The 27,222-nt window shown below is 48.8% G+C and overlaps 4 protein-coding genes across 9 annotated transcripts; 1 reads left to right on the top strand and 3 right to left on the bottom strand.

The window, feature by feature from the left end:
- Positions 1 to 240: 240 nt before the first annotated feature.
- LOC114858918 (taste receptor type 1 member 1) lies at positions 241 to 3,626 on the bottom strand. Its single transcript, XM_029156633.3, has 6 exons — positions 3,442 to 3,626; positions 3,004 to 3,319; positions 2,164 to 2,928; positions 1,852 to 2,070; positions 1,582 to 1,702; positions 241 to 1,225 (listed from the first exon to the last, which is right to left on the bottom strand). The coding sequence occupies exons 1-6, from the start codon at positions 3,624 to 3,626 to the stop codon at positions 300 to 302; spliced, it is 2,532 nt and encodes an 843-aa protein (XP_029012466.1). The 3' UTR covers positions 241 to 299.
- A 1,236-nt stretch (positions 3,627 to 4,862) lies between these two features.
- On the top strand, positions 4,863 to 9,091 carry rprd1b (regulation of nuclear pre-mRNA domain containing 1B). The gene is made up of 7 exons (XM_029157110.3): positions 4,863 to 5,544; positions 5,977 to 6,106; positions 6,303 to 6,436; positions 6,534 to 6,652; positions 6,766 to 6,892; positions 7,165 to 7,340; positions 7,516 to 9,091. The coding sequence occupies exons 1-7, from the start codon at positions 5,394 to 5,396 to the stop codon at positions 7,663 to 7,665; spliced, it is 987 nt and encodes a 328-aa protein (XP_029012943.1). The 5' UTR covers positions 4,863 to 5,393; the 3' UTR covers positions 7,666 to 9,091.
- Positions 9,092 to 9,494: 403 nt separating this feature from the next.
- On the bottom strand, positions 9,495 to 13,392 carry LOC114859074 (protein-glutamine gamma-glutamyltransferase 2-like). Of its 4 annotated transcripts, XM_029156955.3 has the most exons (15): positions 13,181 to 13,376; positions 12,879 to 13,085; positions 12,575 to 12,805; positions 12,381 to 12,499; positions 12,179 to 12,307; positions 11,861 to 12,029; positions 11,652 to 11,781; positions 11,481 to 11,584; positions 11,266 to 11,354; positions 11,033 to 11,186; positions 10,864 to 10,952; positions 10,436 to 10,619; positions 10,185 to 10,345; positions 9,964 to 10,100; positions 9,495 to 9,888 (listed from the first exon to the last, which is right to left on the bottom strand). In XM_029156955.3, exons 1-15 carry the CDS (start codon positions 13,188 to 13,190, stop codon positions 9,729 to 9,731), a joined length of 2,073 nt encoding a protein of 690 aa, XP_029012788.1. In that variant the 5' UTR covers positions 13,191 to 13,376; the 3' UTR covers positions 9,495 to 9,728. The 4 variants fall into 4 exon arrangements, 3 of the variants coding, with proteins under 3 accessions (XP_029012788.1, XP_040927642.1, XP_040927643.1); XM_041071708.2 differs by having other exon boundaries at positions 12,381 to 12,805; positions 13,181 to 13,379; XM_041071709.2 differs by having other exon boundaries at positions 12,381 to 12,805; positions 12,879 to 13,064; positions 13,181 to 13,378.
- A 336-nt stretch (positions 13,393 to 13,728) lies between these two features.
- LOC114859073 (uncharacterized) lies at positions 13,729 to 26,896 on the bottom strand. Of its 3 annotated transcripts, XR_008695079.1 has the most exons (26): positions 26,614 to 26,894; positions 22,954 to 23,151; positions 20,882 to 22,865; positions 20,581 to 20,778; positions 20,387 to 20,507; positions 20,206 to 20,299; positions 19,888 to 19,974; positions 19,642 to 19,758; positions 19,439 to 19,537; positions 19,180 to 19,331; positions 18,957 to 19,095; positions 18,731 to 18,853; positions 18,446 to 18,643; positions 17,663 to 18,333; positions 17,134 to 17,565; positions 16,598 to 16,847; positions 16,404 to 16,493; positions 16,083 to 16,325; positions 15,823 to 15,993; positions 15,565 to 15,742; positions 15,379 to 15,495; positions 15,021 to 15,278; positions 14,705 to 14,940; positions 14,523 to 14,576; positions 14,300 to 14,406; positions 13,729 to 13,991 (listed from the first exon to the last, which is right to left on the bottom strand). XR_008695079.1 is itself a non-coding variant. In XM_029156954.3 (25 exons), exons 1-24 carry the CDS (start codon positions 26,641 to 26,643, stop codon positions 14,538 to 14,540), a joined length of 6,225 nt encoding a protein of 2,074 aa, XP_029012787.1. In that variant the 5' UTR covers positions 26,644 to 26,894; the 3' UTR covers positions 13,729 to 14,406; positions 14,523 to 14,537. The 3 variants fall into 3 exon arrangements, 2 of the variants coding, with proteins under 2 accessions (XP_029012787.1, XP_055366068.1); XM_029156954.3 differs by having other exon boundaries at positions 13,729 to 14,406; XM_055510093.1 differs by lacking the exons at positions 13,729 to 13,991; positions 14,300 to 14,406; positions 14,523 to 14,576; positions 14,705 to 14,940 and having other exon boundaries at positions 15,114 to 15,253; positions 26,614 to 26,896.
- Between the last annotated feature and the right edge of the window lie 326 nt (positions 26,897 to 27,222).

A 27,222-nucleotide genomic window follows, 5' to 3' on the forward strand; every position in this document is an offset into this window, starting at 1 on the left:
ATGATCCTGGCTTTGTCAAGTGTCGGTAACAAACTGCACAAAGCAAAGTCTCGCTTTACTGAGAATGTTTAGCTCTGTGCCCACTGGTTGCAGGACATCGTTCAGAACCCACTCATCCAATTACTGCTTCACTTTAATCTGCTTCCTCTCTATGCTAAGAAATAATTATACACAAATCACAGATAAACTTTTTATTTAATTTATTTTATTTTATGACTAAGACATCACACACACATCAAACTGAACATTGTTTATTACTGCTCTTCACTACTTTTTGTCCCACAAACTTATTACAGGCCTCATTGTTTACTCATAGTATACATTTGAATACAGTTCTGGAAATGAGCAGTTGTGTTCAATTGTGGCTTCAGCACAATAATGTAGACTTTGGGCAGGAAGTAGCCGGCGAGGAAGGCGAGGACACTGAAGAGGATGGCGAACACGTTGGCGGCCATGACGAAAGGGCTCCTGCTGACGAGGTAGAGCGTGAAGAAGCTCATCCAGGAGATCATGTAGACCATGAGGCTGAAGGTGACGCACTTGGCCTCGTTGTAGTTGGCCGGCAGGTCTTTTCCCATGTAGCTGAAACAGAAGCAGAGGACACTGAGCAGTGCCACATACGCCAGCTCCACGCCTGCGCCAGGCGAGAGCGTGTTGCTGCACTCCAGGACTATGCTCTCCTGGTAGAAGGTAAGATCCCGGGACGGGCGGGGGGGGTTGAGGGACACGCGGACCACAGATATGAGCAAGATGGTGAGCGACGCCAGGAGGATGGTGAACTCCGGCCCGCGGTTCTTGGCCCACTTGTCGTAGGCCGGCGGCAGCTTGGATGCAAATTTGAAAATGCAGACGACCTGGAGGGCGCGCACGGTGATGCAGGCCAGACACACAGTGAAGGAGAAGATGAATAGAGGGTACTTGAGGAGGCAGGCCAGGGGAGACGGCCTGCCAAAATAGCACAAAGAGCTCATGGCGGCGACGCTCAGCGCTGCCAGCATCAGGAGGCAGGTGCGGCCGCCGGCGGACTTGGCCACGGGCGTGTTCAGGTTGAGCAGGAGGACCGTCGCACAGCCAGAGGTCGCGAGGAGGCAGGCGGCGAGGAAGACGAGCAGCGCGATGGCCAGGGGGTCGTCCCAGGCGAGCAGCAGCACGGTCCGGTCCAGACACCGCGAAGAGCCTGGAGGAGCCCACTGCTCAGGCACACACCTCTGGCATGTGGTGGGGTCTGAGGAGGAGAAGCGGGTTTGATTTCTGAAGATGATGATAAACTATATGTTTTATTCTGTATAAAACACTGGAACCACCCGTTAATAATATACACTGCACCACCCACTGTGACTTAGAGTGAGCGTTCTGCGCCCCCTGCTGGTCAACCTCACGCACAGCAGCTGGACGCGACAGAAACAATTAGAATCTGTCACATGACTTTAATTCAAATACTTAGTTCTTCTTATAACTGACAGAACACAGAATGACAAGACCTCACCCGATGAAGACGAGGGTGTGAATCTTATACTGTACATATTACAGCTGAATTACTTGCTAAAAGGTTGGACCTCTTCCCTGAACTTTTGAATTTACCTTTTGGAGTGACAAACGTGTCAGCGGGACAAATAAAGCAGTCGAAGCAGCATATGTGCTGCCCTCTCAGAACCTTCTTGTAGCCGGCTGAGCAGGGTGGAGAGCAGATGGACTCCGGTACCTACAGTCAAGCCATTTCAGCAAGATGGAAAAATAAGACGCAGAGGAAGCAGCTGGTTACTCAAAAAGTATTGGTGCTTTTTAAATGAATAACATGAAAGCACAAGTAAAATGCTATTTGTGAAAAAAAGAAGTCGAAACTGATCTTACAGGTTTTAAATTTCTCACGTCGTGCCACTGGATTTTATTATCAGCAATTGTGAGCGTAACGGGATCTGGACTAAAGGTGCCAACCAGCTTGAGAGACCAATCCGTCCCGCTCCAGACCCAGGAAACGATGTCATAACCTGTGGGTGGGTCACCATTACTGTCAAAGTAAACAGACTCGTTCCCTATGGAAAAGTCCACCTGCTTGAGGTCTGAGAGAAGCTGCAACGGAGCGAAAAGAGGAAGCAGAAGATCAGCGCCAATAACTGTCTTTCATGGATTTTCTTCTTTGTCTTAAGGCCTGAACGTGCTCACCTCCCATGGGTACACAGTGTTTTTCTGGCAGGCCACAGAGTCACACCCCAGGGCTCGGTGCAGGGCGTGCGCCACGGCATACACCGCCTTGTACACGTTAAACGCAGAGGTCGTGTCGTACCCGTCCAGCGAGACGTTCTGCCTGGCGAGGCCGTGCAGGTCCGTGCTCTGCAGGCAGACGTTCTGGCCGGTGGAGCCGGACCCGCTCTGAGCGCCGCTCTGCTGCAGCGCGGCCGCGACCAACCGCCTCTCGAACACCTCGAACCCAGAAATGGATGAATGCTTGAGGGCGATGCCGATCACCGTGCCGATGGTGTGGATCCCAGGAATCCCTGATATGAGCGTGGCTGCCGACCAGTCCTCCGTACCGATCCACACTTTATGCGTCACGTTCCTCTCGATGACGAACGGGAAGAAGGCGCTGAGCTTGGACTTGCTCGAGAACACGACGATGGCGTTGACCTTGGTCTTCAGGATGCCGTCCACCATGCTCCTCATGGTGCCGACGGTGCTGTCCTTCAGCGGGGGGATGATTCCCTGGTAGGCGATGCAGATGCCGTGCTCTGAGGCTTGCTGGGACAGGCTCTGCATGCCGCCCAGGCCGTAGTCGTTGTCACTGCCCAACAGAGCGACCCAAGTCCACTGGAAATGGACCAGCAGCTGGATTATCGCCGCCACCTGGTTCTTGTCACTGGGAATTGTTCTGAAGAAGGACGGATAGAGGAACCTGTTGGTCAGTAATTGACTTGATGCCTCATAGGAGATCTGCAATGAAGCAGAGAAGAAGTGAGGAATGGGTCTGTGGTGCGTACATGTAGTTCTGAGGGCAGTGATTCGTACTTCTGGCATGAGGTAAGCCCCAAGGAAGGACGCGGGAGTGAAGGTGTTGGTGCTGCTGTCTGGTCCAATCACAGCCACGGCTGCTTGGCTGTTGTTTGCCTGTGCGTTGCCTTCTGCCACGGGGGCATAGGGGGACAGTGGCACCAGCAGGTCCAGAGTGGCCAGGACGCTGGCCGGTGCGGAGCACACGTCGTACATTTGGTAGCCCAGCTTCACCCCTGGTAAGAGAGACAGCGGCCCGGTGCCGTTGTTGATTTCTTCCACAGTGAATCTCATGGCTTGCATCAAGTGAAAGCCGTGTTTGTTGGGACTCCCTCTAAAAAAGTAAATGTTTTGACGCAATTTAATACAGGAAGGCAGATTTTTCCTGAGTCTTTAAACTACTTTTACAATCTGTGGAACTGAACCTTTACTGTCCACTAAAACCGTCAAACTCACACATCACATGGGACCAGTGCAGGCAGGTTTGAAGTGAAGCCATCTGTGTAGTGGAGTGGAAAAAGTCCAGCGATGCTAATGTCACCCTGCAACTGCATCCCCTGTCCCTTAGAAATGTAATCCAGCTTCCCATCAGCTGACTGCAGCACCAGACAACCTAAAACCAGAAGCAAAGCGCCAGACATGATCATACTTCACCTCCACCCGAGAGCTGTGAGGTGCAGGACAGATCTGGGGTTGTTTTTTAACGGGTGGGTTAACAGAGGGCGGGATTAGATTGGAGCCCCCACCCCATTAAAATGAATTGCATACATTTCCAGTAAAGATGACCGTGTTTTTCTGTATAACAGTCTGGTTTTCCTTGATAATATACATTTTTGAGTTAGCATTTTTTTATTTGTTATCAACAAAACAACAAAACTAGACTTTTTTGCATTAAAACTCTATATCAGCATTGTGTTTTCTATCAAATCTGATTGATTGTACTTCTTTCTAACACGTTCCCTGGTCTCATACCTGCAGTCTGTAGGAAACAAAATGAAGTCTGACATTCATCACTCACATTTGTAACTTATGAATTTTAGTCACACATAAGTTGTTCTTTTTGACCGGAATCTAATTTGCACAGGTGTGGCTGAATTTGCATTTGGGATGATATTTGAGGCCTCACTTTGTTAAACACAGCTGCTGTAATGCAGCACAATTTGACTGATAATCACATGCATGCAGAACACAAAACCCATTGTTTTGAGAGGAATAGTGTGCATTTTGTCCTCCACAGGATTATAGATGTAAATGGACATGTAAATATTATTGTCTGTGAAAACAAAAGGATCTAAGGATCTTGTTCAAAGTTTCCCATTTTGAACAGAAAAAGTATGTAGTAAAGCTTTTGTGTACATTTCTGTTCATATACGCTATTGATTTTAGGAGTAAATCTGCAATATCTAACATTGATTGAATAGTAAAATTAACAACTTTATTAGTTTTTTGTTTCTTATGTTTTTAATAGTTTATTATTAAGTGATATTTCTGGTTGTGTTTAATAATAAAGCAGATTTTAGAGATTTTAGAGATGTGGATATGTGACTCAATGATACAGTACTTAGCATCATACTACAGCATCATTCTGCATGTAAGCACTAAAAAGAAAATAAATTTGTAAATAAATCAGATAAATATGCTGTAATGTAATGCTGTAATCAAAATTTTGAGAAGGTCAACAGAACATGTAGAAGCGTGTGAAAAGCCTCCAGTTTCCTATTTTTTTCGCTGTAACTGCTGTAGGATGTAGAAGAATTAAGGAACATAACAGTGACCAGTTGACCTGGTTAATATTGATAAAGTACTGCACAGATAAAGTACTGCCTTTATTATTTCCATCCCTGGATAAAGCCGATGACGACGTCTGTCTCTGATTGCGTCACTATCATGCGACGCACATGCCGAGGTAAAAGTGCAAGCTGCCATTTTTTAGAAGGAATCTTCCTGATTAGTTAGCTAAGCAAATTCGAACTGTGAGTTTTACCGTTGCTTTTAGCAGTTTTTTTCACCTACGGACGCACTGAAGAAATATTATACTCAGATACTGCAGGCGCAGGGTTTCTTCTGCTCGTATTATAGCGCTGACTAGCTCTTTGCTGCAGATGGCTGCTTAGCTCGGTTGGCTAACGTTAGCCGTGGCTGTAAACAAACACTACAGAGCGTGAAGAAACTGTTGCTAGTAAGACAGATCGCGCTCTGCAGGTCGTTTGAACGGGTCTAATCAAGACTAACAGTACGTTAGAAACACGGCTTTACGAGGAGCGGGCTGCGGGGGGGCGGTTTGTTGCGACTGTCTACGCACAACTTCAGTTTTGATGACAGTGCGAGTTTGTCTAAATTAGCTCGGTGGCTTCGGAGCGGGTCGGGGTCAGTCGGGTCACAGCGGAAACGCGCACGCAGGCGGCGGCATGGCGTCCTTCTCGGAGGCGGCCCTGGTGAAGAAGCTCTCGGAGCTGAGCAGCTCGCAGCAGAGCGTCCAGACGCTGTCTCTGTGGATCATCCACCACCGCAAACACTCGACCCCCATCGTCAAAGTGTGGCACCGAGAGCTGAAGAAAGGTGAGAGCTGTCACTACGCACTGCTGCAGCATCATATCATCATGCACCTTAACACTGCACAGGGCTGTGCATGTACAAGATTTCAGTAGAGGTGGAAAAGTAAAAAAGCTCAATACTAAAGTTTTAATATAATGGGGATTTACAGGATTAGATTCAAGCAATGGACAAATTTATGTTTCAGATAGTCTGATTATATTTTTGTAAATGTATTTATTTTGTATAGTGTTATTTCTGTTCCAGTCGTGTATATCATAGTTCTTTATTTCTCTCATTACTCTTCTTTAACTATGACACAATATGACAATACACTCATCATAGTACAACCAAATAGTTTGATATGATACTGCCTATAACAGTGATGATGCAATGTTATATTTACTTATCCTTGAAATGTTTAAAAAGAGCAGTTTATAGTGTTTATGTGTCCTTCAGCAAAAAGCACCAGGAAGCTGACGTTCCTGTATCTGGCCAATGACGTCATCCAGAACAGCAAGAAGAAAGGACCAGAGTTCACCAAAGACTTTGAGTCTGTCCTTGTTGATGCCTGCTCTCATGTTGCCAGGTACATATGGGCAACTACTGAGTGAATGTACTGTGATGACGTGGAACACTTGCTGCATGCACAATATTTGTCTAAATATAGACCTTCATAACTAATATGAACGGGTTGAATTCTCTTCTTTTGAATATAAAAAGGTCATAAAGAAATGCTTAGTCTAGTCTTTAACTTAACACTATACCAAATTGTTCCTTTGCAGTGATGCAGATGAGAACTGTAAAAAGCACATGGAGAGACTACTGAACATCTGGAAGGAGAGGAGCCTTTACAGAAGTGACTTCATTCAGCAGCTCAAACTTGCTATAGAGGACTCGAACAGCCCCAGGCCCGCAGGTTAGACAAGTCTATCCAGTTCCTGTGTGTTAACACTTTTCATATGTACATTTTTAAAAAATTATTTTGGTGTAACTATTTTGTCCCTTTATTGCAGAGGAGAAGAAGGCCGTGAAACGCAGCTATCCAAAGATCCAGGAGGAGGAAGACGATGAGGACGATGACTACAGAAGCCATGCCTCCCCTCGTAACAATGATGCTTCTGCCGCCCAACTGGTAAGGAAACGCTGATGGGTAACTGAATAACGCTGCCTGTAAAATTATGATTCTTCCTTATCTTGTGTTTCTGCTCCACCTTCTTCCACTGATCACTATTTTTTTTATCTCAGACAGAGGAGCTGGTAAAGGCTCTGCAGGACTTGGAGAATGCTGCATCTGGTGATGCAGCTGTTCGTCAGAAAATCGCCTCACTACCACAGGAAGTCCAGGATGTTTCCCTTCTAGAAAAGATAACTGGTAACACCCGAGAGCTTAACTTGATTTATAGCCTGTTCTCGATCTGCCGCAGGCAGGCCCTATGCTTATGAGCTGTCTACACAACAGCCTCTTAGATGACTGCTGAATGATAATAGTTTGTATTTTGAAAACTTATAGCAGAATGTGGTGGTAGCAATCAAATTCTTCATCCAATCCAATTGGATAATCTGATTGGATGATGATCTGAACGAAAACACTTTTATACACTCTTACAGCATCTGTGACATTAACCCATTCTTACTCCAATCCAGACAAGGAGGCAGCAGACAAGCTGTCGAAAACGGTGGATGAAGCCTGTTTGCTGCTGGCAGAGTACAACGGGCGACTGGCTGCAGAGCTGGAGGATCGAAGGCAGCTGGCACGCATGTTGACAGAATACATTAGCAGCCAGAAGGAGGCGCTTACGGAGAGAGAGAAGAAACTAGAGGTCAGGCACCTTCTACATAGACTTAATACTAAAAGCAAACTGAGACTCAGATCTAAGATCTAAATTACAGCTATCTACTATTAAGTTATTTATAGGCCTTTAGAGAAAGTGAAGTACTGTGTACTTTTTGAGTGAGACTGAATTATTTATTGTATTATTATTATTTTTTTTTTAGGAGTATAAGCAAAAACTTGCAAGAGTGACACAGGTGAGGAAAGAGCTCAAGTCCCACATCCAGAGTCTACCTGATCTCTCCCTCCTGCCCAACGTGACCGGGGGTTTGGCCCCACTCCCGTCAGCCGGAGACCTCTTCTCCACCGACTAAAACATCTTTGCCCAGAGGCCGCACACGTCCCTTCTCACCCGAACCCAGCCCCATGTTTGAGTCACACATACTCACAGCTGTATCTCCAGCCAGAGGACGCATGTGTTCAAACCTGTCAAAGCAGAGTGTTCATCCTACCTGCTAAATCCAAACCTGCAGGACAAATGACGGGACGTTAGGAGGAAGGTTTGGTGAAGTCGGAACTCTCTGTAGAGGCAAACAGAAACACTGTGAGTCTGAGTCTCTCCTGTACTCATTTCATCATCAAGGATTCCGCTCCACCAGCTCGGAAATAATTTGTTTCCTGTTAGTTTTTAATGTTTTTTTTTAATTGTGAAAATGTCAGTGATGCAGGGCGAGAGAAGGGACGGGGTGACGAAGAACAGCTTAGACGTGGTTCTTAGGTCGTGACTACACCAAGGAGGGTTCATTAGTTGTATGTTTTTGGCTTTCAGTTGACGGATTTTCATTGACACACAGTCAAAAGGTGGATTGATGCTGTGTGTCCATTTAGAGAAGATGTCACATTGGGTTGTGTGTCAGCTTTTTGTTTCATGAGCGCTGATGGTTGACAGCTGTTACACAGCACACGTTTCAGTAACATGTAAAAAGTTCACAATTAAAAGATTTAAACGACAGTATGATCCGGAAAATTTAAAGTCAATACACAATCTATGTTTTTTTTAGCGTTTTTCTCAGTTACAGACTAAACTGCAATTCATAGTTCCTCTTTGTTTTAATGCTTCATTTGAACGGGTGCTGCAAATGTGATATTGATTATGATTGTATCATGAGGTAGTAAAGGTTTGAGTTTTACAAAAAAATCCTGTAAGTTTGATTAATGAAAGAAAAAAACTGCTTGGTCGTAGAAGAACAGCACAAAATACTAAAAAGTGACGACAATGGAAATACAGTGTGAAGAGAACGACATCATGTCATCACTGAGAAGTACCACAACATCTGTTCTGGCGTAGAAAGAGGCGGACATGCTGCCTGTGTGTTTATTACACATAGTAGTAACAGGACACTATTTGGGTATATTGATTGCAACAATGTGACTAAAGTATTAAACGCTTCTTCAGTGTGAGGATTTTGACAGTTCCAAAAACACTCATTGCTTTGATTCAGATTTTTACACCAAGAGAAGCAAAAACGACGTGTCTCATTTGCTTTGCTCATCTTTAAATTCTACACAGAAAACGGATGACATGTCAGATGTGCACTTATTTTTGAAGCTGTGTCTCTCTCTGCTGGTGAGTTGTGTTCACTGTAGGTACATTATACTCTACCCACTGAGCTGACAGTTACTGCTGCAGATCCTTGACAGAAAAATCAGATTTGACGGCATCTTCTGGTTGGCTGGAATAAAAACATTTCAAACTGCAGGTAAAAATGTGAATCACAGCAGGAACAATGTTAAACCAAACCAAAAGTCATGTAATCAGTAGTGCAAAAAACCAACCCCTTTATCTGTTAAAGCATAGTTTAACAGTAAGATAACAATCGATGCGATGGACGACTCTTCCTCAGGAAGGATTTGGACCCAGGAAGTCTTCTGCTAATCCTTTGCTTCCCTACTTGCTGTGTGGTGGTTACGTGTTTGTTTGTGCAGACTCATACTAGCAGGACTCCGCCAGTAGTAGTGTTTTTCTGTAATGCCATGTAATGGGTGACAATAAACTAGAACCATTTGGGAAAAAAACTGGGTGTTGTGCGTTAGTCATTAAGTCTCACAGTCACAGTCCATGCATGTCCTGACATTTCTCTCCAGTAGATGGCGATATTTGTTTTACTGAGCACGTGTGAGGCCTCAAAGCAACAAGTCAGAAAAATTTTACTATCCAAATTTTTATTTCCATTTAGTAAATTAGATTTTTCTTATTACATATCAAGTTTTATTTAATCAAATACAAGAATTTCATAACAAAAATAAACTATTCTCGTTTTACTGGAGATGTTTATGCTGCTGTCTCTTCAGACAAGGCTATGGCTCAGTTTTAAAGGAATGGATCGTCATCACAGTGTTTAAAAGTGCACATTATAATTAAGAAACTGTGACTGCGTCAGACTTCTTCATGGTCCTTTACAAAAACATTGACGAAGCTCTTGATGTTCCTCAGTTTGTCACTGTCAAAGTTCACCAGCAGCACGGTGGAGCCGGAGCTGCTGGGACGGAGCTCAACACTGGCCTTGGCTTCCTCTGCGGGACCCACTGACGCAACCCTGCGAAACGTCAGCGCGTGTCAGCACGAACAGGTACGATCCAAAACGCAGACGCTTCAGATGCAGCCGACTCACCTCGCTGTCACGGGTGTGCCGTCGGTGAGGCCCGTCCCCTCTATGGTGAAGCTGCAGTCCTGCAGCGGCTCCGGTAGAGGGTTCAGCAAGGTCAGCTCCACCGCCACAGGCTGCTTCACTGTGGCTTCTCCCATGAGCTGCAGGGAAAGTTTGAATTGTTTAACGGAGCCTGGAAATATTACACCTATTGTCTGAGATGCAGTTTAAAAACAGAAAAGCACCTGGATCTCTATATCTGGCTCGTCCAGAACTATGGTCTTTTCTGCTTTACTGCATTCAGTTGTTTCCTTATTGAGGGTAAAGGCCACTAGCTGGATTAACCTGTCAGAGGTGATCGCTGATCTGTAAACGTTATACTCCAGTTTCAGGGTCAGTCGTTTCACTGGGAAAACACATTTAGTTGTTTAGTGCAGTGTTTTTCATGCGATTTCACTGTGAGAAGATCATTTATGTGTTGTTTTGTTCAAGTAACCTCCTCCGGAGAGCAGCTCCACTTTGTCTGAAACAAGCCCACAGGTTTCCCCTAGTTTTCCACTGTAGCCGACGGCTCTGGCCAAAAACGTGAAGGTGCAGGTCCTTGTCTCCATGTGATTGTTTGTGAGGACGGCATGGACCTCGAAGTCCGAGCCCACGAACATACGCTCAGCCAGCTTGATCTAAGACAAGATGTCAATGTTTATCACCTTAAAACCTATTAAACAGACGATTTCTTCATTTGAAGAATACTCTATTTCAGCTCATTTCATTAACATTAATTAACTTTATCATTTAAGGAAATCTGTATCTTCAAGCCTCTTTCTGGCCAGTGATGTTCTTCTTCCTCTGACATAGTAAATGTTCTTCCTTTTGCCAATGACACTGAGAATCAGTGAAGGATAGTTTGACTTCTGGACTGTTCACCTTGAGTTGGAGGCCCGGCTCTTCTCCTCTCTGCTGGAGCTTGTTGTGGTGCTGGGCCTTCTCGTACACCTGCCTCTCCTCCTTTGACCCTGAAACCCATCAGCGTGAGATGGATTCATTCATCCTCTTCACTGGAGGCATCAGTGTCACAGTTGTGTGTATGCAGCACCTTCTGGATACTTGTACTGATGTGTGACGTCGTGCCTCTTGTCCGAACCCACCGCTTTGGTGCTGATGAAGCATCCCACTGATTTAGTGGAGCCACTGATCTGAACCAGCTGTCCATCTGAGAGGCGCACCATGTCCACCACATCGGCATTAACCTGCATCCAATGAAGGTCAGAGCAGCTCAGTTCCACTGTAAACCCATTTACAGAACACAACCAACCAGTAAAACCTCACCTCTGCAAAAATAAAGGGGGTGTCATACTTCTTGGTCAGCTCTCCTTCCTTGATGGCTCTAAGAGAGGCCGGCCCACAACAGAAAACACCTGAAACCAAAGTCCAGCATCGTCTTACAGTGGATGTTGCTGTATGGTGATGGGGAAACTGGGGAATCTAACCGCTGTGTGACACACACGCCTGCAGACAGATGTTACTCTGTGTTTAGGGCTCACCGTCACTCGTCTCCTGTGGGGTGGGGTCGCTGGTTTGCCACCCGTCGTACTCAGACCCCAGGTCCGGGCGCGTCATCCAGCTGTCCACCCACACATGGAAGTTCCTAGTAATTAGGAACCAGTTTAGAACTGTACCACGTGACGAAGGCCAGGTCCCGGTCGTTCACTCACCATATCGAATCAGGCGATATCGCTTCACCGTGTTCATCATAAACGTTTTCTATCACCAGGTTGGCGTTGGTATCGTGAGCTGAGCCAAAGTTTGTGACCACCCGACATGGGATGCCCAGAGCGCGGGACACTGAGGAGGGAGGACCGAAAGGTCAACGGGAAGACGGAACCAAAACCGAGAGCCGCTGAGGCGAACGAGCGAAGCCAACCTGTGCACGCGACTGCAGCAAAGACCCAGCACTGGCCGAAGCGCACGGGGCCCCTCTCGGCCCACTGGCGCAGGATGTCGCCACTGCCGACCCAATTCCCCGGATGAACCCCGCCAGAATAATCCCACCACTTCCCCACCAGCACGCCCCTGTCATCATTACTGTTGATCTGTGGACGGAGAGCGGAACAGGTAATAGCTGCTGTTTTGCATCAGAATAGATGAAGAGTAAGTGTTTGAGGAGGCAGCGTGGTTGACCCCCTGAACACAAAGGGAACCCACCATGGGGCTCCCTGCACCGCCACACACACTAACCCACCATGGCACTCAGCACCCTGGTCACATACACTGGACTCCCCCTGGCAGAACAGTCCTTGGCAGCATCGAACACAAACTTGGGGTTTTTGTCCAGGATCTTGAGACAGATATCCAGGATTCCCGGTTCAAACTGTAGAGGCAAAGGAGAAGCATCATAATTAAAAGTAATAATTCTGGGATGTTGCTGAGCAGGCGTCCGTTACCTGACCAAAGTTCCAGGGAGTCCCCTTGATGCGTTTGTGCGTTCCTCTGTATATCTGCCCGTGCTGTGACAGAACGTACTCCTGCCTCTTTGTCTCACTCTGCATGTAAACGGCATCTCCTGTGAGACAACACAATGGACCAGTAGAGAAAAACACACAAATCCTTCGCTGGATGAAAAGCCTGATGTACTCACTGGGACACCAAGGGTTAAAAAGCAGGATGAACTGCCCTAAGCTGGTCTTCTGGCCCTCCTGGTCCAGGATCAGAGCGTAAACGCCGATGGGGGCGCTGGGAGAGGAACTGATGGACACGCACACTGTGTTTCCAACACAAGTGGTGACAGACGCGCTCCACTCACTGTCGACTATGGACTCACACAGTTTGAAGGAAACGTCGGTGTCAGACTCTTTTCTCGGTTGAGGCCCTGCGAGAGCACAAACAGGAAATAAGAGCCGCATTAAAAGAACACACTCCGGCACAAGAGGCGACAGACGTACCAGTCTGTGCAGTGAAGGTGAAGCTTGAGTCGCCAGGTTGGAAGTCTTTGCTGCCAGCTTTAAGATGCAAAGTGATGTTAAAGGCCTGGCCCCTCCTGACGATCAAACGCTCCTCTCCGTTCAGCTCTGTGCGATGGCTGCTGTTGTTCTCCTCACTGCTGAGATCACAGCGCTCGATCTCCACGACTGCGGGAGGCGACAGAGGCACTAAAATCAAACACAAGCTTTCTAGAGTCGACACATTGAACCTGGCAACACGGAAACTACTTGAACTGGTGCATTGTAATAGTTTCCCTTGTTACCTTTGCTCATAACTGCTGTGAAGGTTTGCTCCTCAGCTTGTGTCACTGCAGCTGTAGCCTGCTCTGTATGACTCTATAAGCAGCTTGGGTGTTTTTATCATGTGAAGCCCGACCACAATGCCCCCGTGTGCCTGGTGGTGGCATCAGTGCTTTTGGTTTTACTTTGGGAGGTGAAATGCAGTAACATCCTTCCTCTTTCTCTGCTCACAGTATGACTATTTAAGCCTTTGCGCACATACAAATCTCAGCTGATTTAATCATAATTTTATCAGCTGGTAAAAAGAAACAAACAATAAAATGAAGAAAAAGAAGAAAACAGTTTCACTGTTTGTATTGACTTACAGTAATTGTATTTCTTTAATAATACAATAGCATGTTGGTTAAGTTGTTTAAAGTGAGGTTTGAGTCTCCTGCTGTAGCACGAGCTGAATGAGGCAGATGACGCTGACCTCGTGACTGAAATTCACGAGGTCAGTCATTTTGGGATACATTAAAATTACAGGTTTTATTTGTAACATTCCCAAATGTAAAAATGAGGCGATGAAGAGTAAAGCTTTAAAAGGTATTTATGGCATATGTGACACGTTCAACATCAACTGGTTGCAATTTAAAATAAATCAAAAACAATAAATTACATTTTAAAAAAGGCAAAAAAACACACTTTAAAACATTAAAAAAGAGTCAAATCAGTAAAGCCTTGATGCTTTTTCACTTTCTAAAGTTACTGGAGAATGTTGACACAAGGTTATTAAACTGCTATTAATTATTAAACTTCTATTGAAGTTTTCCAGTAAGTTTCTGAGGAACAACTCTGTGAAAGAAGGAACAGAACAGACTTCAGATGACTCATCACCGTACTTAGTAGTTGTAGTGTGTAGATGAGATTGTACGATTAAACCCAAAATATCTCTTTAATACGAACATAACAGAATAAAAGTATGAAAAAATTAAAAAATAACTTAGTAGTAGTCAGTACAGGTAAGAAATTGTGTGATTTAAAAAAGAGTCATGACCTCATGATTATATGTTTACTGTAGAAACAGAAACTATAAAGCAGTAAATTGTTACACCAACATAAAATACGTTTGATGAGGATGAAGCTGGAACATTGATCAGTACCGAACCAATAATGGACCCTTTAGGCAGTAAGTGGTTTTTGCTGTTAGTGAGAATCAGTTGCTTCTTTCGTTTCTGCGTGTTGTGACTGCGTCCAAGTGTAGAAACGTCTGCAAGGGATCAAAGTTACAGTTAGAGGATTATCTAAGGCAATATTTAAACTTTAATTCATATTTTCTTGAAACAAAAGTATCTGCATTATACAACTTAATGAGATATTTCTTACCTTCTACAGCAAATCCTAAACTTCAGTTGATTTTCCAATTATAATTTCGTCAATCTGAAATAATAATTATAATCAATTGGTCTTTATGTGAAAACTAAAGCACAGTTGAACTCCCATGACCTCCTTAATTACTTAACATTTGGGAAATGACTGACATCAGTGTGTTGAAGGTGAGGCAGTACCTGAGCGTTAGCCAGATGTGCAGGTTTCGGGGGAACGCCTGGTTTTCTTCGGCTCACAGCAGGTGAACCGTTGGTCCTCAGGCTGGGCGTCCTGTGAAGCCGTGGGCCGGGCTTCGAGCTCTGGGACAGAAATGAGGAGGAGTCATCCACTACTTCCCCACTGATCGCCGACAGGCAGCTGCGCTCAGAGCTGCTGAAGGCGTTGAGGCACTCTCCGGATGAGTCGGTGCTGTCCACTGAGGCAGAAACACATTAAAAGTAAGTGTGTGGACATTAGGTCAAGATGTGTCTAACACCAACCACCAGCTACACGCACTCAAAGGACGAAGCTTCCACTGTTGACAGTTATGATGAAGGTGGTGCTGATTAAGATGATGACTGTTGACCTCATTGTCGACCACAGGACACGCCTCCGCCGCCTGCGACACGTTCCCACCATAACCAGCAGGGGGCAGCGAGCCGCGACCAGAGGAGGACGACGATTGGCTGATGGTGGTGGAGGCGGTGCTGCCCGAGCCAATGGAATGAGGCCGTGGGTAGTCTAGGCCCCTGTGTGAACAGCACGCCACAGGGACTGACGACACGCAGGTAGATGTCATCAAAAAAAACAAAAACGGGTCCGAGTTAGTGAGGAACGAGGAGGCGAGGCCGGAGCTCTGTGTACGTGTCCTTACTTCTTCCAGGCAGGACACAGCCGACTGCGCGGTCACAAATCGCAGCATCGCTGGGTTGGATGTCCATGAAGGGCTGGCGACACATTCCCATGAAGACCCTCTCCTGAATGCGGAGCTCTGCAACACACAGCGTATTCACACAGGGCTCTGAATGTAAATGTGGAGGTGCGTCGCTGCTGGTCCAACCTCTGCTGTGAGCAGCCTGGTCCCACAGAAGCCCCTCCAGGTCGCTGGTCCAGGCTTTCTTCACATCCATGCTGGACGCCTTCAGGGTGTAGGTGTCCTCCCTCTTCCTCCTGCGGAACCAGATCTCGAAGCACAGAGGACTCAGGCCTGAGTTATGGGTCATCCCAATGTCGCTCGTCTAGAAACCGAACGGGAGGAATATAATCATGTCATATAGTCATGAGCCAAAGCTACTGGACGCTGCTGTGACGTGCACACCTTGAATGACTGTTTGTAGACATAAACGTCATTGCCAACGTCCGTCTTTTTGGTTTTGCTGAAGAGGATCAGATCCGCGAACAGGAAAACGCGGCGCACACACTTCTTCTTCCTGAAGAAGACGGAGAACTCGTCCTGGCGGATCAGCTGGCCCTGCTCCTTTAAATTCACCTGAGGAGCAGACAGACGCGACGTCAGCCGTTAGCGTCGCGCGACAGCCGCCTTTCGCGCTTTCCTCGCCGGGCACTCTATCGGCATACGTCGCAGTCCTGGATGGCGTCCATGGTCAGCAGGTCGTTGCCGTGGCGCATCTGGAACCGCACCATGTCGGTGGCCGCCTGGATCTCCGCCCGCTCCCTGTCGGCGCTGGTCCGATCGGGCCCGTTTGAAGCGGACAGGGCCGACATGTCCTGCAGCAGGAGGCTGTACTTGCTGATCCTCTGGATGGGCCTGAGCAGGTAGGACGAGAGGTCCATCATGTCCCCCAGCTCCTGCTGCTTTCTCTGTGAGGAGGCAAAACAAAAATGTAATGTATAATCTGGTCAAGCTTGTCGTTGCTCAGCGTATTAAAATGAACCAACCTTGAAGATGTCATGGCGACGATGTAGGATGAGGGCATCGGACTGAGGTTTGTTCTTGCTGTACAGCGCGTAAAGACCGAAACTCTCGCTCTGATGAAAGAACCCAGGTCAAACTTAGGATCCGGAGTAATAATTAAATAACTGCATTGTGAGATTTTACTGGGACAACATGTACAGTGACGGTTCCTGCTCACGTGTCTGAGGAAGCAGCGGGCCACCATGGCAGCGTCCCTCTGACAGGCCTCCAGCTCCGGCAGGAAGTAGTGGCTGTGGAAGTCGTAGAGCTTCTCCAGGTTGCCGAAGATGACGCCTCGCTTGCCCCTCAGGTCCTGGGGGACGTCCGGCCTGTCCAGCAGGGGGAGGTAGTGGGTCAGGATGTAGCAAAGGGAGCGGACGTACTCCCTTTCTGTGAACACCAGCTCCTCCAGGACGCGCTGCAGCCTCCTGGTGACCGGGAGACAAACAGAGCTCACTGTACCTACAGTAACATACAACACAACTTATACTTGCTACTTTGCTTACATCCACTGATGTTCTAATAAGTGATCAATGGTGTTAAATAAAAAAAAGAGAGAGGGTCAAGAAGAAGAAACAATACCTGTAGCACTTCACTGACAGCTTAGAGAAAGAAAAAGGCCATTAGGAGCTACCCAGGGTTTATTATCACTCACAGAAAGTGTCTGATTGCTCAGATAAATTATAAGCATTTCCCTGTGTGTGATAAACTTACAGTGCATTGCTGGCGCTCTCCTGTGGACTTGACCGACTAAATGCGCCCTCGTATCTCCCGACAGGCAGGCTCGAGTGTCTGCAGCACGGGGCCCCGTCGCCGCCGGCAGCCGCCCGCTCGCTCGCGCACGAGTCCTCCGAGCAGAAGCTTCCGTGGCGGGAGATCTGGAACCTCTGCGCCTCCTGCAGGATGCGACAGGACGGCGGGCCGTGGTGAGAGCAGGCCGACGGGGGCCGGGCCTGCGGAGGCTGCGGAGGCTCCGGAGGCGCAGGCGACCCGGTCGCCGCTCCCGTCGCGCACGACTCCTGGCTCGCCGACCTGGCGCCGAGGCCGCGGCCCCACGGGAACCACTGGCACCCGACGGTGTGGGCGCGAGACAGAGCAGCGGCGTCTCTCTCGCCCCGCGCTCGGTTCACCTGCCTCTTCTTTGTCCTGGATGATGTCACAGAAATTAATACAAACACACCAACAGTCAGGGTCGGTTGTGATGAAATAAAAGTCTGGCTACGATCAAGGGAGCGAGTTTTACCTGTGAGGTGACGGTGGAATGACCTTGGACTCCTGAGTGTTTCCAACATGAAGCTGCGGTTGGATAATGACGCTGCAGTCGCTGCCCAGAATCGGCCTCCTCTTGTCCAGCTCCACCGCTCCTGACACGATGCCGTCCCACTGGGGGTGCCGAGGGCCGGGCGTCGACTGCACCACCAAACTCTGGCCCCCGGGTGAAGACGTCTGAACGTTGGTGCTCATCACGTCGACATAATGGCACTCGCACCCACCGGAGTCCGGCCGCTGGTGGTAAAACGCCTCCGCGTCCTGCAGTCTCTCCTGCAGCTGCTGCCTGGCCTCCTGGCACGTCAGCCAGGCTGCGTTCCAAACCCGCATCCCCCTGGAGCCCTGCAGGGTGCTGGCCTGGGCTTTCACCTCCTGAAACCTCTCGGGGCTGAACTGAAGGAATCTGCTCTGGAACGTCTTGAGGACGGAGCTGTCATGGCCTGGCGATGGAAGGCTTGTTGGGGCTGGGACGAAGCCGTGTGCTGCACTGATGTCAGACGTGCAGAGCGATGGAGAGTTTGGTCCAGGATCCTGCACTTGTTCCTGTGCAGGCTGATTGGTACATGTATGTTCATCTTGCATAGCGTGGATCCTGGATGGACTCTGGTTGAGGTAGTCAGTGCATTCACAAGCCAGAGCTGTGGCCTGAAAATGAAAGTTTTCCTATGAAGACACTTCACTAATAGACAACAATTCACAAGGCTAAAGAGCATTAAATGTTATGTCCAGGTTGAAAGCAACATCTCTGTATACGGACCTGCTCACAGAAGTCACACACGTTGACCATGATCTGCAGCTCCCGGCCACATGCCTCTGCCCTGCACAGGAAGTCCTCCAAGCTGGACTTGAAGGTGCAGACTAGATCCCTAAAAGCCTCCGTCTCTGGATAAGAGGCCCCACGGCCCTGGAGCCTCTCTGCCTCGGACACCAAAGACATGGCGTGCTGCCTTCGGTCCTGGAGGATCAGGTGGAAGAGATTCAGACTAGACGGAGGAACACGAATAGTGGCGTAATGAAAAACAACACGCACGCAAAGACCCACATTAGCCTCGATAAGGAAAGCGGTGAAGCTGTTGAGGATCTGCTCCATCCTGTCTCCAGAGTCGTTGACGGATTCGGCCTCCAGCAGGTGACGGTCTCCCTCCACCTTGAACCACTGCTGCATCTGCAGGGACAAAGAATCAAACAATCACTGTACAGTAAGCACATCCTCAATTAAACACTACAGTCTGATACATTCTGCCATCAAAGCTAACAAAGCCTCCCACCTGGGTGAAGTGTTCCTCCATCTCCCTGACCTGCAGTAGGTACTCCAACTGTTCCAGTGACATGTTGGACCTCTGAACGAGGACGTGAGCCTGCTGCTCCACACTGTTGTACAGGCTGGTCACAGAGTCCACGGCGTCGCTGCACATAGAACACCGTGCATCCCGGTTTGAGAAGAACGAGTCAACGGCGTCTGTGAGTCCAGCACACAGACCCAGCAGTTACCTGAGATGCTCACAGTGTGGGTATTTGAGGTCACTCTCCTTCCTCAGTCGGGCCAGGATGGACCCCCCGTCCCTCTGCAGTCGGACCAGTCTGTGGTCCTCCAGGACATCTCTCATCAGAGTCCTCTGCTCTGTCATGCACTGCTGCACTGTCTGTCACGACACAAGAAGTAAGAAATAACTGCATCTTAACATTTCAATTACTCCTGTGCAGATGCTTTGATGCTACAGCTTCATAACATAAGACGGACTACAGGTACCTGGACAGTGTCCGTCCTCCGTGGCTCCTCCAAATTCCTGATGGCTCTTAGCAGCAGGTTGGATGCCTCATGAAGATTGCACACAAATGGGAAGAGTCTCTGGCGAATGACAAATGTACAGTAACTGTAACTCTACATTTATTTATCTATCTTTATTTGGCACAGTCAAGGACACAGGTATGGCATTAAGGCCAGTGTCTCACCTGGTGGAGCTCCATCCAGTCACAGCGCCTGTGAGACAGTGTGCCGCCCAGACGAGCGCTCAGCTGACTCACCTCCACCAGCTTAAACAGAGCTTTCATGGACGTCACCACGTCGCTCTGTCTCCAGGGAGCACAGAGATAGCAGATAAGCAACCATTAACATAGACAATCAGTTCAGGAAAAGCCCCCGAGCATCTAAAGTCACGGTAGTCTTTTAACGAAAAACGTCAAAATGCGACGACTGACCTGGATCCCAGGACATTTCTCTGGTCGGAGGACGCTCTCCTTGTCCACCAGCAGGACTAAGCTGCTTATTGTGTGGGGAGTTTGCTCCTGCAACAGTTAAATAGTAAAAAAAAAAACGATTACAAGCGGTTCTTTGGCAACAAATTACTATTTACTAGTGAAGGAAAGCACATGAATATGGAACTGGAGGGCCGATGCTGAGGAGCTGATGCATTATTGAAGCCCTGACATTTTCCTCGGAGCTCATCGTCTATAAAAATCAGCCAGGCGTGAACTCCGACGCGCTCGGGTCACTTTTGACGCAGACGTGCTCCCTACCTGAGCCGACATCAAGGCCTTGTAGAGCTGCGGCTGAGGAAGGGTCTTCCTCGCATCGAAAACCAGCGTCATTCCACCTTTTCGGATTTCTTTCCTGCAAAGAGATAAAGAGGATGTTGAGTGCAGAACAGTGACCAGAATAAAGTGGCCCCCTTAGATTTCAATTGAGTTCAATCTTTACCTGGTGATAGAGTAGAAGTAGAGCAGCATCTGGAAGAGGTCCCAGCTCGTAGCCTCCGCTCTCCATCCTTGGTGGTCTCCATAGAGCTCAAGTACTGGCCTGCCTGCTCTGTCTCTACCGCCTGCAGGGGTTAGAGAGGAGGCCGATCAGGGAACAGTCCCGTTCACTGTGACATCAGGGCTGCAGAGACCCACCTGTGAGAGCCGCCACTCCCACAACCAGAGGGTGGGCTCCGGGGTCGGGGGATCCCAGGGGGAGGTGGTCGGGTCTGGGACGAGCAGGAGCAGCTTGGAGGATCTTCTGCGTCTCTGCGGCTGCAGGTTGATCTGGCTGTGACGGGTCCTCCATGCGACATCCGCTGGTTATGGAAGCTAAACTGGGCTGAGGGACATCTGAGGAAAGAGCATATTAGTTGTAGGGAAGCGGATAAATATTATATCTAGCTAAGAGGTATTGAAGCGAACCACATTCCAGAGCAGCAACGTATCTGTGTACCTGGAACGACCACCCTCCTCCTGCTGATCTTGGGTGAAACCAGTCCGAAGGCTGTGCTATTTTTGCATTTGACCACATGCAGCTGCGGAATCTCGGCAGCGACGCCGGTATTCCCTCTCCTCCGGACCTTCTGACCTTCCACAAGGACCAGTTCACACCTCTCCGAGGTTTCCACCACCGCCGTGGAGAGGGACGAGCATCTCCTCTCTGATGCCGGTTCTCGCCGGCTCTGAGGCGCCGTGGAACTGGTTCTGCGTGGAAGCCCTGTCTGAGGCTTCATCCCTGAAGGTCCAGGCTTGGCATCGGACCGTTTGGCGCCATCTGAGCTTGACAAAGCTGTGCTGGTGTTCATCTGTGCTCCTGCTTCTGTTTGCGACCCGGTGGCGCTGTGTAAATAATGTTCGGATCCTGGCTGTTCTTCAGGCCCACAGTTCTTCCCGTGCTCCGTACTGGTGCCATTTACGCCCCCTGCTTTCCAACATGGAGCGGTCCTCTTCTCCTCCGACTCCTTACAGGGGGCTGCGCTGACAGGGGGATCGCGCCGCGGATCGCCTGTTTCACCCCCTGGAGGCCTCTGTCCTCCATCACACAGGAAGGAGTCGCCGTCCTCCTCCGCCAGCGCTAACATGTGGCCCTTTTGTTCCTGCCCGAAGCTGACAGGGTTCTTAATGGCGGCCTGGTAGGAGTCCCTGTACCGACACCTCATATCCTGCTCTTTGGTAATGTCCTGTACCTGCCTCCTCCTCGTGCAGGGGGTGCAGGGCTTCTCCGCGAAGCGGACGGTGCGGACGCACGGGGAGGTTTCACAGGAATCGTTGTGGTTGTGATGGAGCTGGGAGCAGTGAGGAGCGGTTTCATCAGATACCGGCACCTGAGCTCGGGGGGGAATCTCTGCGTTTGGCTGCATATGCGCTCGTCCGTGCAACTCCACTGCACGCGGGTGCATTTGCGCCTGTCTTGGTGGATACCTTTGCATTTGCTTGTGCTCGTTTGATATTTGTTCCTCCCCTGTCCCCGAATGAGCTGTGCCAAAAAGCAGGCTTGCCTGAAATACATCGATATACTCTGCGTCTGCAGCAGCGTCGCCTGTTCGTCCACTTCTGCTGACGCTGGAGTCTCCAGGTTCTGGTCCTGCGTTTTCAGGGACCTGAACACTTCTTTCTAAGCCCTTCGTGTTTGCATTTGCAGCCGTGCATTTGCTGGAAGCTGTGTTTGTTTTAGCAGTCTTTGAACTCGCATCCGTGCCGGTAAAGCGGCTGTCCCACATATTAGGAGTCACCCAACCTATGGGCTTATGCTCGGCCTCAGTCTCCTTCGCTTTGACCAGTCCGGATGCAGACGTGGCACTAGTGTCCACTAGGCGGAGCGAGACAGCGATGCCGTGCTTCGCTGGACATATTCTGGTCTCCACAGAGAAGGTAGATGAATGTGAGGAGGACGTTAATATTGAGCTTTCAATGGTTTTGGGACACAGCTTTGCTGCCGAGTCTAATGATGGAGCGAGACAAAAGGAGCGAGTTGGAGATGGACAGAGAGGGCGTGGTGGTGGTGGTGAATGAGGATGCGAAGGAGGAACAGAGGCCATACTACTCCCAGCACACTGTGGCACATCCACAAAACTAGGTAGGGCCACCCGTTCCCATGGCAACCTCACCACGCCCTGCTCAGAGGCCAGCAGGCACCGGCTGAGAGGTGACCCATGGCGACCCTGGTTGACCTCCGCCAACCATTCACAGCTGAATATACAGGGATAGGAGGTTTCAGGGATCGGGGTCTCCTCAACGACCTCCACCCTGAGACCCTCCTCCGCCAGGAGACTGCAGACCACGATGCGAGCCGACTGCTCACAAAACGGGGCCACCTGGAGGTAGAAGTCGCCCGGCCGAAGCAGAAGCGGGCTGATTGGAGCGAGGTGGATCACGACTTGGTCACGCAAGCACAGCGGCCAGCCCTCACAGAGGAAAAGCACGTCTGAGTACTGAGCCTGGGAGGGGACAAAGAAATGGACAGCGGTGATTAAACAGGTTCAGGAGCACATAGTGTGGCTTTGATGGGCAGTGACAGTGGCTTACACACGCAGCCTGCTGCACAGCCTCTAAGATGTGCTTTGCCGGAACCAGGAAGTCCAGCAGGCAGCGTAGGGCGTCTCCTCGATAGCGGCTGTCGATGATTTGGAAGAGCTGGCTGAGGAGCGTGGGAGCGGTGGCCTCGAAGGGCGGGTACAGCGCAGACAGCAGGTTCTGAATGGAGCCCTCCAGAGAGTCACGGTTCTGAAACCACAGCCAAAGGGGAAGGAGCTGGTTGAGGGAACTGTTCTCGGGAGACTTGGACGTGGGAGAAATGCAGGTAAACACGCCGTGCCATGGCGTCGAGGCTAAGTTGTCTCCAGGTTTAGGGTTTCACATTCCCTTTGACCTGAGCTCGTGGGCCGCTACCCGCTTTTAGGTCCGGCTTAATTTAGCCCAGCTAAGGCCACAGCAGCAGACTTGTGGGTTAATGTATTTACATACATGGCTGAGCCTCTGTGGGGAAATATATGGCGTGTGGGGGTGGAGACGTGGAATAATTACTGCTGCCTGTTCTGTATTTTACAGGTATAGGATCCGGCTCCAACCCTCGCTGTCGGAGCAGTGCATCATCTACAGTAGTAGTATTTTTACAGTGTTACTTCTCATCCAACCCCTGTATGAATAGAAACAATCTGACAGGAATGGGAGTTGGAAACGGGAGTGTCAGGGTGTGATGAACGCTGGCTCACTGCCTCTCCAGCCCTCGTGCTTCCGCTGCTCTGAGAGGTGCTTAAAGGGTCTTACAGGATCTGTGTGGATAATAGATGATCTTCTTCTGTGTTCTGAGTTGCCTGCGCTGATCATCACACCCCTATATGATCTAAGGACACTGGACTCTGAGCTGGCTCACAGCCCCCATGCTGCCACACCCTTGTGGGACAACGCACGGCGGCCATCATGACAAAGACTAACCAGGCTCAGCAATGAGACTTCAGCTAGTACTGACACTGATGGTAAAAGACTTTACAGTGTGTATACAGATTCTTATGTATTTGTGTCTGCTTCCAGTTCGTGGTGTACGATCCACCCCCACTGCAGATTCACACGGCTCTATATAAACACCCAGATCTCTCTGACTCAGCCGCCGAAGTAAATGACAACGCTCACATTACTGTGGATAAGATGTCCCAGCGTGGGAGCTGAAGACAGTTTGAATATCTCTGTCTAGTATCATTATGAAGCAGAAATAGCCGCCGCACATTCCTGATGTCAAACAGGTTCCTGCCTGGATGAGAACAAAATATTTCAAAGCGAGAACATTTTAACCTTTTGACTATTTTTTTTTATTTGAGATGAGATGACTTTTATTACCCTTCTTCTACTCCAAAGGTTGCAGTAGAATTATTTAGTCATTACTCAAATAACTGAGCTTCCCCAAAATGACACAGTTGGTGCAATATTACATAAACAAAATGTCTGAGAAATATGTGAACATTAAGCACAACTGCCGAGATCTGGCCAAATGTCAAAGCCTCTACAGACTCTACACTGGTTCAGCTTCTAAATAATGAAAGAGAACCATCACCTGTCTTTACGTCTGCACTGATGTGCACATTCCCTGCTGGATTACACAAACCATACACAAATAGTGTGTTTTCCTGCTGGCAACAAAAGTGGAGCAGGGGAACTAAAAGAGAGGATTCTAAATAAACAATACAACTTTGTGTATCCTACCACATGCAACCTTTAAGTTTCAGAGGTCTTTGTACCGAATACAATTCTGCTTCTACAATGACATCACAGCACCTAAACCTGGACTATGACTCCCTGAAAAACACACTGGATTTAATGTTTCACTCACATACTGAAGGAAATCTATAAATATATTAACACCAAGCACCTGCTCTAAGGCTCAGGGAGTTCACTTCAACAGCCACTGAACCTCTGTGATATTATTTATAGGAAAGTGATGAACATTAGAATATTCTTCTACATTCTTTATATGAATGACAATATGCGATGTCACAGAGAACCACTGACAGCGACAGCCTAAACTAAACTTCCATTGTCTAATAAAGAGATTAGCCGTGACGCAGTGTTGGAAAGTGACAACCCACACAACAATCGATAAAGAGCAGCAGAGCCTCGTCCCGACACAATACACAAAGGCTGAGGTCAAATACACAGACGCTTAGTAAGTTATTACTGCTTTAAACACAGAATCCGATCATTTCAGCGTTGCCTCCAAACATCTGCAACACTTCTGTACCTCAGTTCACCTCGTGACTCCTGAGCTCAGGCACAAAACAAATTGCGCTGAGGGCGGACATAAATACAGTTTGCCCGGAGCTACTGTACACGACCACGGAAGCACCACAACAGCCAGAGGGTATATTTAGTAGGTTGGCAGGGATCAGAAACCCGGGGCTTGAGGAAGGCAAACACTAATCATGATGGAGTTGATCAGCAGGATGATCTGAGGCTGCCCGTAAAGTAGCAGTCCCGATTCACCGAGGCCTGTGTTTAAGTCCTTAAAAACGCGTCAGGGAATCATGAATGAGCCCGGACTCACGGCGCGGCGCTCGACTCACCCTGAGCGAGCGTGTTATTATACGGACGCGCGGCTTAGCTTTCGCCGACGCGCTCGTCTCATCTGTAATTAGCCCACAGCTGTGCTTAATGTAACTCACGCTGTCAGATTTCATAACAAACAACCAGAAACCAGAAACTTGGATATGGGAAAAAAAACTGCGGCTTGTCAGACGTGGAGATCAACAGCATCAGGTCAAATTTGTCCAGGATCAAATAATTATCACACTTCTTTGGGATGGTGAATTATATAAAGCTCAGCTGTTCATATGAGGCAAACACTCAAAAACCTCCAGTAGAATCAGAGGGGCTCTATCATCACCTAAACTCAAAGGCTCTGCAGCTGATGACCTTAAGTTCTTCCAGTAGTTCATCAGGAATGTTGCACCACCTGCAGCAGACCCTAACCAGGTGAGAGGTGGTAATTAGTAGTTCTGCCAGCATTGAGCTGAACGTTCCACTGAGTCACCAGGAAGCGACAGCACGTCGTTCTGCAGAGAGAGAACAGATTCCTGTGTAACCTGGAGCACGCAGGAACCAATAGCCAAACATTGAGGTCACTGCCAAAAGCAGAAATAGTCCCGTTAATGGACGGACACACACACACACACACACACACACACACACACACACACACACAGCGTCCTGCCAAATCAAACCTGCAGCAGCGCTGGGCGGGCATTTTGAAACGTAACGTCCTCGCAGGCGGCTGCTGCCAAACAAAATCAAGTCTATGTCCAAGCGGAGGCACACCCACAACACAGGGCACGCATTCATTCAGCCGCACCTCTCCACGGGCCGAATAAAAGGAAATGTTTGACTTTCCAACTCCAGGCCCTGCATCGAGCATCGGGCGCTGATGCTCCCATGTCTGTTCTAGCGTCTGCGTTGCTCACATGTCAGCAGATACAGTGGCTGCTCTGTGAAATGTGCCTTAGAGCTCAGTAACCTGAGACTCACCTTGAGTCAAAACACGGCAGCCAGGAGTTAATAGACATTTCAACATAAATAAGGACTCAGTGCTGCTCCTGTGTCTCTTGTGTTGATACCAACAGGACGCTCGATGCGGAAAAGACAGACTCGGGAATGACAACAATCAGTAAACAGGAAAGAAGCCACGCATTGTCACTTTACCATCTTTCCTCTGTGTGCCACTGCTCCCATTCATCACAACGGTTGCTGCTCTGGGAAATAATCCAAACGGAGCGACGCTCGTCCACTGAGCGGCGGCTGCAGCTCCAGCGCGGTCGTCGTGGAGCTGAAGTGAAAACCATTCTGTGCGAAGCCGCTCTCAGTGAGTGAGTGAGGACAACCTTAAGCCAGCTGGATGAGCATTGGAGGGGCTTATGAGCTGTCTTCTTTCCTCTCTCTCTCTCTCTCTCTCTCTCTCTCTCTCTCTCTGTTTGAGTCACCGCGCTCTTCCTGCTTTCCGTCTCCGCTTCCCTGTCTTTCTGTGTTTGCACTTTCCGAGCACCTCGAGGGCCGGGCGCCGCGGGAGTCTGAGAGGGGAGGCTCGATCGCCCATGGGGAGGGGAGGTAGAGAGAGAAAGACCACTGCAAGAAATATGGAGGCTTAAACCCTCACCCCGGAACAAGGTGTCAACCCTCAGAGCTTCAGTCTTCATGGCATCATTCACTACATTCCTCATTCAGTGATAATGTCATTGTGTGTTTACTAAAGATACTGTTTGTGTGGCCTGAAGTTACTGCAGGTCTGCGGCGCTTAAGGTCGGGACCAGAGCG

This window comes from Betta splendens, chromosome 7 (genome assembly GCF_900634795.4).
Source record: "Betta splendens chromosome 7, fBetSpl5.4, whole genome shotgun sequence".
In the NCBI taxonomy this organism is placed as follows: Eukaryota; Metazoa; Chordata; class Actinopteri; order Anabantiformes; family Osphronemidae; genus Betta; species Betta splendens.

What these genes read in the sequence shown, in the direction of transcription:
- LOC114858918 (XM_029156633.3), bottom strand. Translation starts at nt 3,626, where the DNA reads ATGTCTGGCGCTTTGCTTCTGGTTTTAGGTTGTCTGGTGCTGCAGTCA. An exon ending in GGGCTTACCTCATGCCAGAA is followed by an intron (nt 2,929 to 3,003) that starts GTACGAATCACT and finishes GCTTCATTGCAG; the next exon opens with ATCTCCTATGAGGCATCAAG. An exon ending in ACACTGTGTACCCATGGGAG is followed by an intron (nt 2,071 to 2,163) that starts GTGAGCACGTTC and finishes GCTCCGTTGCAG; the next exon opens with CTTCTCTCAGACCTCAAGCA.
- rprd1b (XM_029157110.3), top strand. Translation starts at nt 5,394, where the DNA reads ATGGCGTCCTTCTCGGAGGCGGCCCTGGTGAAGAAGCTCTCGGAGCTG. An exon ending in GCCTGCTCTCATGTTGCCAG is followed by an intron (nt 6,107 to 6,302) that starts GTACATATGGGC and finishes GTTCCTTTGCAG; the next exon opens with TGATGCAGATGAGAACTGTA. An exon ending in GAACAGCCCCAGGCCCGCAG is followed by an intron (nt 6,437 to 6,533) that starts GTTAGACAAGTC and finishes CCTTTATTGCAG; the next exon opens with AGGAGAAGAAGGCCGTGAAA.
- LOC114859074 (XM_041071708.2), bottom strand. An exon ending in CCAGGGTGCTGAGTGCCATG is followed by an intron (nt 12,030 to 12,178) that starts GTGGGTTAGTGT and finishes CTCCGTCCACAG; the next exon opens with ATCAACAGTAATGATGACAG. An exon ending in TCAGTACAAGTATCCAGAAG is followed by an intron (nt 10,953 to 11,032) that starts GTGCTGCATACA and finishes GATGGGTTTCAG; the next exon opens with GGTCAAAGGAGGAGAGGCAG.
- LOC114859073 (XM_029156954.3), bottom strand. Translation starts at nt 26,643, where the DNA reads ATGGGAGCAGTGGCACACAGAGGAAAGATG. An exon ending in ACGCCATCCAGGACTGCGAC is followed by an intron (nt 15,994 to 16,082) that starts GTATGCCGATAG and finishes TCTGCTCCTCAG; the next exon opens with GTGAATTTAAAGGAGCAGGG. An exon ending in CACATCTGGCTAACGCTCAG is followed by an intron (nt 14,577 to 14,704) that starts GTACTGCCTCAC and finishes TTATTATTTCAG; the next exon opens with ATTGACGAAATTATAATTGG.